The sequence below is a fragment of the Manacus vitellinus genome, unplaced genomic scaffold (genome assembly GCF_001715985.3).
Source record: "Manacus vitellinus isolate BGI_N305 unplaced genomic scaffold, ASM171598v3 scaffold_30_pilon, whole genome shotgun sequence".
Taxonomy (NCBI): Eukaryota; Metazoa; Chordata; class Aves; order Passeriformes; family Pipridae; genus Manacus; species Manacus vitellinus.
Genome location: NW_021940291.1, coordinates 624691 through 634815, shown reverse-complemented (window position 1 = coordinate 634815; position 10125 = coordinate 624691). Strand labels below are relative to the sequence as shown.

The 10125-nt window shown below is 43.5% G+C and overlaps 1 protein-coding gene across 11 annotated transcripts in view; it reads right to left on the bottom strand.

Moving 5' to 3' along the window:
* Positions 1 to 1571: 1571 nt before the first annotated feature.
* BRSK2 (BR serine/threonine kinase 2) overlaps positions 1572 to 10125 on the bottom strand; it is a 316083-nt gene continuing 307529 nt past the window's right edge. For 3 of the 11 annotated variants that reach the window (XM_018076099.3, XM_018076100.3, XM_018076102.3), the window contains 2 exons: positions 4839 to 4903; positions 1572 to 4158 (listed from right to left, as the gene is read on the bottom strand). In XM_018076099.3, coding sequence (XP_017931588.1) covers positions 3706 to 4158; positions 4839 to 4903 — 518 coding nt within the window. In that variant the 3' untranslated portion in view covers positions 1572 to 3705. Of the gene's footprint in view, positions 4904 to 10125 lie in introns of all 11 variants that reach the window. The other 8 variants (XM_018076103.3, XM_025895466.2, XM_018076104.3 and 5 more) reach the window with 5 other exon arrangements.

Below are 10125 nucleotides of genomic sequence, written 5' to 3'. Positions count from 1 at the left end.
CTGCGGTGCAAGACTTCATTCCCTACCACTGCAGCAGGTGCTAACACGAATATCAAGCCCGAATATCAAGTCCCAGAGACACTGCCTGCCAAAACCACAACCTCACAGGAACTGGTCTGCCACAGCTGAGTCTGGCACCCTGCTGAGTCTTTACTGCAGCAGGGATGTTCTTGTGAGGCACATCCTCTGCCATTCTTGCCTCAAAAGCTTCATAGCTGATGCACGTCTGTGGAAGGTGTCACAGGTCACAACCATCCTCGTGACACCCCTGAAAGGTGACAGCTACTGTGATGCACTCCAGCACCCCTGATGCACCTTCTCCTACCCATGCACACACCCTCCCTGCACACTGCTAATTACAAGACTGCCCAGTGGGAGAGGCCTGGGAAACAACTCCCTGGTGAGCAATTCCAGCTGCACCCGGTAGAGACGAGCTACAGCCTCTAGCGGTAGCCACAGCCATAGGGAGGAAGTGGGGTAAACTACTCCTCTTGCTGTCACAGGGGCTGCAAAGGGACACCACACCATGCCCTGAGGGGTGGCAGCTGCCCGGGGTCTGCCTCTCAGGGCAGGGACTTCCCAGCCCCACTCACAGCCCTCACCCTGCCTTGCAGGAGCATCTCCACAGCTGGGGCAGCACCACAGAACTTTCCAGAAGGCCTCCTCCTGCCCACCCTCCCTCCCTCCCTCGTGGGCAGCACCCTCCCCTCAGTCTCTCCACAGACAGGAGACTCAGCCTGGCTCAGCCAGAGCAGCTCTGCTGGGGACCACCAGAGTGGACACGTCCAGAGGTGGCCAGGATGCGGTGAGTGCAGGGCCAGGATGTCTGCAGGGCCAGTGCTGCAGACCTGCCATGAGCCTGGACCTGCCAAGCTCTCCCCAGCCGTGTGGGAAGCACCCACTTCTCCCAGGCACACACCAGCCAGGATGGAGCCGAGGAGGCGAATTGCCAGGTGCAGTTACAAATCCAGCATTAAGGAACACCCAAAAGCTGAGCGACGTGTGATGAGCCAGCAGCCACATGGACTGACGAACCAACCAGCAACAAAACCCCAGACCCACAGAAGCCAGGGACGTACCTGATCAGCTTTTTCAAATGTATGTGACTGAGAGTGTTTCAGGCAGGGAGGGTGGAGAAATCCTTCCTATTGCTAAATCTGGAAGCAACGTGAGAAGCTCAGGTTAGAGATGAGAACAATCACAAGCAGCAACAGTTTTTGGTACAGTGGTTTCCATCCAGACCAGATCTAGGGGGTGTCATTGCTCTGAAATCTGCATTAATCTTTCTCAACACGTTACTGCGGAAAACCAGGCCTACAGGGTTAAGCTGTCATTGCTCTTCACCTGCTCATGGCATGTCAGCGCTGTGAGGGCGGAGCACGCTGGGCACAGCACTATGGACCCTGGTGCTGCGAGGAGCCAGTGTTAGTTCCGTGGCCAGGAGGATGATGCTGCCTTACTTCAGCCGCCATCTTCAGCTCCTTTGGTGTAGAAAGCCTTGACACCGTACTTACCGGGTCTGGCACTGGCGAGAAGTTTGTTTTCGTGGACATAAACTGGACACTCAACAGTTTGTATCTTTACTGAATGAATTTATTGGTTTTTGAACTAAAGTTGCTCACAGTTATTTAACAAGGGATACATCAGATTTTTTTGTCCATTTTAAACCATTAAATAATGTCAGTTTGTGTCTGTATATGTGTGTGTGCGCGCGTGTGTCTTCAAAGTACAAAATAGGAAGGATAACAAGAGGTATTGCTTTCATTTATTCTTATATCTTGTGTAAGTAATCCCCTTCCTGCTTGTACCACATGAGTTTTGATGATATAGGTATTTTTAAATTATTATTATTATCTTGTATTGAAATCCCAGCCTTTTGTAGAGGTACAATGTAACAGAAGCATCAAAATCTATACACAAGGGAAGAGAAAAGAGGGAAAAGAAGGACGGGGGTGATGGGAGGGGAGCTTGGAGGAGAAGTAGAGAGAGGGCAGAGGCAGGAAAGACAACGAAAGCAAAAGAGACTAATTTACAGCAATGTCATGCAATTAAAACTGCCCCCCTCTCCTGCACCCTTGCCTCCCCCCCTCCCCAGCCATCATCCCCTGGTGTCTGACATGCACACAGCAATACGAGAGAGAAAAGTTTAAGAATAGGGAAAATAAATAAATAAATAAAGCAAAAAAATTAAAATAAATCCCTCCCATTTGGGGGAATGGGGAAACGGGGCAGAAGTCAAAGGTCTTTGCCCCAGTTGTGTCTTTAAAAATTCTTTTTAATCTTCAAACCTATGTACAAGTAAAACTGGTCCAAGAAGGGGAAAAATGATTAAAAAAACCAACAACGACAACAACAACAAAAAAGAACTCATCCAACATTATCATTAAAAAAAATAATCTTGCGATACAACATACACCCATAGGAACCCAACGAGCAGCAATCGAAGGTCATAAAAGAGCTGAACACTAATGCTAAGCCTACATTCTTAAAATCTCAGTCAAGAAGTACTTCTCACTGTGTTTTGTCTTCCACGCGTAAAACCACGTTTTTTTTGTTTGTTTAACCTTTGAGCTTGGGCCAGAATAAGTTACACTTGGTCACATAAATCTTGAGGAGGAGGAAAAAAGGCAGCAATTCTTCTTTCTCAAAGTCACAAAATGAACACTTACAGGGTTTCTGTGTCTTTTTTCCCCCTCCTCCCCAAAATAAATAAGAATCAATGTTGCCTCTACACAGTTATTAAACAGAAGATATATCTAACAGCTTATTTTTTTAAATATATATATATGTATATATAAATAACCAAGACCTAATAACCGAAACACAAAAAAAAGGTCCCCATCCACCCAATCCCACCCTCCTCCCCTTCCAAAAAAAAACAAAACCAAACCAAAAACTTTATAAAAATATCTTGCAGTAAATTTTAAAGTTTACAGTAGCTTCGTGATTAAGTCTCCCATTGCCCTGACTCCACCTTGTCTTGCTCTGATGAACTAAGTGCCAGTGATTTTGCACACACACACACACAGGAAAGAAAACCCAATATAAGTCTCTTTTCTTCCTCCTCTTCATCTTCTTTTTTTTTTCTTTTTTTTTTTCCTTTTTTCCTTTTTTTTTTAAGAAAAAAATCACCCAAGCCAACAAATGAAACTGGTAACTTAAAGAAATAATAATACTGATATCAATGCAGCACTAGCAACACAACAATTGCCTCTAAATGCAGGGTGTGGTGGAGGATCCAGCTGGTCGAAGAAGGTCCCAGCAAGGTGGCACAGTGGCAGGGAGTTGACAGGTGGGGAGGAAGGTGTCGAAGGAGGAGCAGCAGTAGCAGCAGCGGCAACTGTGCCTGGTGACGGGAGAGACAGTCCTTGGCAGAGTCTTGTCCCTCTTCTTTGCTACCAGAAGTTGCCTTTTCCCTAAGTTTTAATGTTTTGTTTGTATTTGTTTATTCATTGAACCCCCTCTCCCTCCTAAGTTTACTCCTTTCCCCTTCCAGCAGGTTAAAAACCAAAATGATACAGTATAAAAAAATCAATTATTTCGTATATATATATGTATGTATGTATGTATATATAAATATACACACATATATACATGTATATATAAAAAAAGGGGGCAAAAGAAAAGGAAAAGGTGGTGGGGAGAAAAAAAAAAAGGTAAGAAAATCCCATGATGAAGCTCCCCAATATTGTCTTGGTTCAACGCTTAGTTTTGAGTTGCTCCTGGCTGGTTTCTGATGAGAACGCGCTCTGGATTCATGGAACACTGCGCTCCCGCTACACCCGTCTCCTTCCCCACACCCTCCCGCTCCGGGCTGCGTTCACCTGCGCGGACAGAAGTTGCCAAGGGTAAAGATTTCACTCCAGCAATTTGCAATCTCCATTGAGCCCAGACTCTGCAATCCCACAACTGAGCAGGTCTCTCTCGTGGAGCACCAAAAAAGAAAAAGAGAGGGGGAAAAAAAAACCAGGCGTGCACTGGGGAGGTGTTTGGGGAGAAGTGGGGGAGAAGCCCACTTCCTGAAGGGAGAGGGGAGGCTGGGAACCTCAAACAGGACTGGTCCTTGGACAGTCTACATCGGTTGCCTTCCGTCAACAAGTGTCCGCAGAGCACAGAAGGTGAAGCCGTGGCTGACATGTTAACTTTTCGGGATAATTCCTGGTAGCAGAGCGGAAACAAGTGGTGTCGTCAGAAACACAGAGAGAGCATGAACAGAACAAGAAACAAAACAAAAGAAAACGAAAAAAAATAATAAAAAACCCAAAAAATCAGGAAGGAGAAAAAAAGCAAAACATTCAAAAAAAGGGAGGAAAAAAAAACAATCGAAAAAAACCACAACCCAAGATCTGGTGAACTGGGTTTGTCATCTGTGCTACCTTTTCTTTTCTTTCTTTTCTTTTCATTCTTTCATTCGTTTGTTTTTGTGTTTGTTTCTGAGATATATATTATATATCATATATAAATATATATATGTATATATATACAGTCATTCCTTCATACAAAATTTGTCTATAGACAGTTTTGTACTGTTGTGGCAAGGTATATACATCCTTCTAGTTTAGAGGCTAGCTTGCTAAGGAATATTCTTTCATTCTTTCTTGCTTTTTTCTTTTTGTTTTGTTTTGTTTTTGTTTTTGTTTTTTTTTTTTCCTAAGTTATTTAATTTTTTATGTGTTTATTTAAGGTTGGTCTTGTAGGCCGACTGATGAGACCATCTTTGCCTTGTCTTTGCCAGCAGGGTACTTATTGTCTCCTCTAGACCCATAGTCATTAGAACCGGAATCGCTCCGCTTGCTGTTTGCGCTATGCTTGGTTGGCGTGCCGGGGGGATGGCTCACCTGCCCGTTCTTCTCGTCTGAAAAAAGTTGTTTAATTACGTCAAAGAAGTTACTCAATGGGCTGCCTGGGTACACAAAACAGAGGAGACAAAAAAAGAAAGAAAGAAAGAAAGAAAGAAGGAAAAAAAAAAAACGAGAGGGAAAGAGAGAGAAAAAGAGGAGAGAAAGAGAGAGAACAAACAAACAAATGAACAATGGGGTTTTTAACGAGAAGAACATGATGAGGAGATCCAGAGCCACGTGCGTGGGGGTGTGTGGGGGATGAAGACAATGAGCAGGAAGAGGAAGAGTGTTTAGGATGGGATACCTACAGAAATAAAGAGGCTGGGAGCATAAAGCACCTAAGGGAAAGGTCCTAGTTTTTTCCTGAGTGGGGAAGCATTGCTGTCTCACCTAGCAGGAGGACACAGTACCGTGTGACTGAAATAGTTCAGTCCATTACTTGGAGTCACTTGGCCATTTCACATGGAAATATCCATGAATATGATGCTGGATACAGGCAAATCCCATCTTACTGCTGCTGTTACAAACACAGGGTATTTGCACGTGCCCACCAAGCGATGCTTTGCTTTGCAGCCTTGCTAAGCTCTCTGGCTACACCAGCCATTAGGTTTTCCTTGCTTGAATTTTATTTTCTTCTGAGTATCTCCTTGCCAGCCTGCCATCTAAGCCTGAAGCACCTGAGTGGTCCAAGGGAAACAGCATTTGAAAAATGAGCTATGGCTGAGATGAGTGTTGCCATCTGCATGAGTGGTCTGTGGTTTGTAATCACAGGCTTCTAAGCACCTTCAGATCTCCCTACAAAGGTACCTGGAAATGAAGATGCTGAATGCATTATGAAAGCATGCATCTATTTCTGGGACCTAGCAGAGTCAATAACTATTACCTCATTGTCCTGAATTTCTGTTCTCTCTACAACACAGCCTCCATGGCACTGACATGCACTCCAGTGGAGTTAGGAGCCAGAGAGGGGTTTAGGGTTGTGGGCTAAGTAAAACAGGCATCTCCTTAAGCCAGCCTCTAGATCAGGTTGCAGTATTAACAAGGGTTGGGCACTGTGCAAATGAATACAACCTTTCATACCATTTGGACCTCCAGGCAACAGGGTTATGTGCTGTTAATTTAGTTCTGTGTCAGAGGATGTGTGGAATGCCACAACTGAGGAAAAGCTTTGGGGTGCTACTGAGGGAAAAGGGACCACCTACTACTGGAAAGGTAGCCTTTCAGGGAATTTCTAGTCCATTTTAATTTTCTTGAGTTGGGGGATTAATCCTTATCAAACATAGGAATGCTCACACTAAACTCTTCAAACATGGATATTGAAGGTGTTTTTTAACCTAATGTACACCATGGAGGTTCTGTCTCTTCGTGATCCTTAAAATCCCATGATGGTTTTCTCAATATTGTGACTGTTGGCTCTACTGTTCAGTCAAATTCAAATCATTTACATCTCCAGCTCCTGCAGGGAAATAGGCTTCTCGTATCTGCTTTCCAAGGTGGTGGCATGCTGTGAAGAGTGGAATCTTTCGTCCCCTGCAATGGGAACATTCAGTCAGGAGCAAAGGGCTTCTTCATAGCAGAGACTGCCATGTATCCATAGTTGGTGGACAGTGGTGGTTTGGTAATATTGTATTGCCCTTCACTCTCATTATAAACATAAGTAATCCATTAACAACAGCAGGTAAGTACTTTCTGTGCATGGTAATTGGTCTGAAGACCTCGCTGAATGCTTTCTGATTCTCTAATGGAAAATGCTAGACAGACATCAACTGCTCTTTGACAAAGAAAGAGGAAATACATAGTATTTGTGCTCTGCAAAACTGAAAGGGTTACTCTTTTTTTCCTGCTCTGTGCTAACCAGGTAGTTGCTGCTTTCCTCTGTATGTTAACAGGCATTGAGAAAAATCAAATGGCTGGTATATTCAGTGAAGGATCTTAATCTTATTAATCTAATTCATCCCTTGCCTTCTTCTACTTGCTGCTTTGTGTCCAACTTTCTGCTTGCCCTGGTTCTGTCTGTCATTCAGCTACACCAGTGTCACAAGCTGTGAGTTTCTGAAAGGGCATCATTCACCCAACTGAGTGAAGCCTTAGTGATGGGCGCAAACAAACTGCCAGGCACAGCACATAACTCAATTTCTGGCTAAGAGGAGAAGGGCTATCAAACTCTCAGTCACCCTGGGGTCAGACCTCCATGACCTCCACCTCCTTCTGTCCACATGCATACAAATGCTTTGGAAAGGGGATATCTGTTCCACATCTATAACTTCTGTTTCAGAGGTTTCCCTAGCCTCCCTAAAACTGTTATAGGTTAGTGGGCTTTTGCTCTGCGCAGACTCACTTCTATCTCCTCAGATTAATTTCTACTTCTTTTAGGTGGATACCATTTTTCAATTAAAAGAAAAAAAAGAAAGCAAACACTCAGCCTTGAATGCAGGAATGTGGGCAGATCTGGTCTTTAAGTGGCTTTGGACCCCTCATCCTCATAAGCAAATGGAGTCAGCAGAGAGAATGAAAAAGAGCACTGAAAAAAATGCTGGAGAGGAAAAGACTGCTAGGTTGGGAGAAAAGAGTAGGGCAATATCTAGTTATTCATCTGAGCAGTTTATTCAACATGCTTAGAGGGAAAGATGAGGGCAGAGTAAGCAGGGCTCTGCAGGAATTGGGGAAGTCTTTTGTTTTCATGTAGACAGGAACAGTGACAAAGTACAACTAGCAAGAATGGAGCAATGAAACACTTTAGAAATTATATATCTTGTATTTGCTGAGTCCTGATACAGGATTTTCAGTCATCCTACTAAAATATGCAGCCCCTGTTTCATACACCCTTTCTCCTTCCCAGCTTTCAAGTGTCTGGAGATTTACTGCAGCAAAAGTATTTAACAGTCTGCTTTTCTCTGCCTCTATCACTACTGAATTCCTTACAATCAGCATTTTCAGTTAAAACTTTAATGGGAGGTAAGAAATCCTTAGGGATGTTTAAAGAGAGCTACTGAAAAATAAAATAGGCCATTTCACTAACCCTTTCTTTCCTTTGCCCTTTGTACTTGTAATTAAATAGTAGGTTATAATGCTCTCTCTGGCAGTCAAGAAAGAACTGATCCTACACCAAGCAATACAGACAATCACTGCATTGATGTCTATGTGACAGGTTATTAGCCTGCTCTTGGGCTAGTCAACACAAGGAGTCCTCACATTCTTCTCTGGAGATGTATAAGTAGGGGACAGCTATCCTGTCCCTTTGGGGTTATACATCCAGTAAAACAAGACTTGAAAACGCAGGTGATGATGGATTAGAATAGCTTTTTCAGCAATCTTCCACTCCTAAGATTCAGTGCAAAATGTGTCATAGGCCCCTACACCAGTAAGTCCATCTAGGGCCTCAAAAAGGCTGCCTTTCTCATTTCAGAAAGTGAGATGACATCCCATTTCCTCTGGACAGGGATGGAGGTTTGGCTCACTGATTCTTTAGAACATCCCTGGTGTTTCATGCATCTGTAACTAAGGTCTTCTTTCCCCTTGAGAGCAAATGTTCATCAACACAGAGCAAAGAAGGCGTGAAGGGTAGCAAGGGTGAGAAACCATGAGAAGGATCAGAGGCAGGAGGGGAGGTTCAGAGCATTAGGTTCATGTCTATTAGGAGGAGATGGATATGCGCATTTTTGAGTTAGACCACGGAGCTGTACACTGCAAGATGGAGAAGGCGGATGGGTTTGAAAACAAGCACTGAAGCTTATGAAAAGGTCATGTATTGAAGGGAATATATTTAGAGAAATATATTTATGGAGAAGGCACTGGTTTGTGGCATCTGTGTGCAGCACTGTAACAGCCAAGTATCATGAAAGAAGTCAAAACTGTGAATGCAATTGAATACAATAAGCGCTAAAAGGAAGAAACAGAGCTAGAGACAGACACAAAAATGTAAAAGGAAGCTGGGCAAGTGTTTTGTATCAACCTTCACAGTCCTCAGTATTTCATTTGCTATTCTTAGGAAGTCTGTCTGACATTGACCTAGCCCCAATGGTGTCACCGGCTTGAGAAGCCAAGTAGAAGCAGAACACCCAGGTAAGAGAGGAAAGAGAAAATGAGGCAAATCATCAGGCACCAGAAGTGACACCAGAAAAGGATGCACCTTGCAAAGACCCTGCTCTGGCCTTATAAAGATCCTCAGTCCTCCACAGAATATAACAGGACATGGTGAACAAGCAGCTTCAGGACAAGCCTGGAGGCTTCAGTTACTGATTAGAGCCCCAGTTACTGATTAGAGCCTGCTGTTTTGTAACATTTTAAGACAGTCAGATAAGGGCTTGGTCCTGTTTTTGTTGAAGCAAATAGCAACATTCCCACTGACTTAACGGAAGCAAACCCTGAGGCACTTCCCTCTCCTGTGAAACCATCACTCTCAACTCTATGTATTTTTAATGCACTAATCCTTGTGGTGATGAACACAAAGTTGCACAAAACAAATATGCCATCTGTGGGATTATCCTCTGCCTTTCCTTTCTGTATAGCCTGAGAAATTTTGGGGTTTTGCATATTTAGTTTGGGCTTTGGGAGAAAGTAAATCAGAAAACATAGGTCTCCACTGGAAATGGAGATGCCTTTTGTAAACCTGACCTCCCTTATTCCGTCCCTTGTTGCTTTCACATCCTTCCTGTCTTCTGCCTGCCTCTGCTTCTGAGATTTTCTTCCTATACTCATTCCTCACTCTTTATCCCTTGTCTTTTCATCCCTAGGTTGCTCTGTGTTTTGATAGCAGCTGTAGTGAATCACATAAAAAAAATTTTACTCCTTTCCTTTCACATAAAGCATTAAAACATTCTCTTAATGGGTGATAATCCATTCCCTTTCAAACCCATTTTGCTGGCAGAGTACTAGCCCTCTTTGTTAAGACTAGACATTTTTTTCCTTTTTGCTTGGTTTCTGTTGACAGAGTCCCTTCTGCCTTCAAAAACAAATGACTTAAAATATAGAACCCACTCCAAAAGTATAAGCAGTGAAAGGGATGACAGAAAGATAAAGTGGCCCGTTCCTCTTTGTTTAGTTGTAGTATTGTGTAGGAGTCTTCCTGCAGACTAATGAGCTCCCAGCCTAGGCACTGTACAAATACAAATCAGAGAGATGCCTCAGAAAGCTCACAAACTACTGTCAGTCAGTCCATGGAACAACTCCAGTTCCTTAGGAGGATACCTGAATTGCAACTGGGAAAGGTGACTTACTTTCCAGAGTCCTTAGACTCTACCAGTAAAAATGCCAACTGAAAACAATGTTTTCAGGAACAGATTGC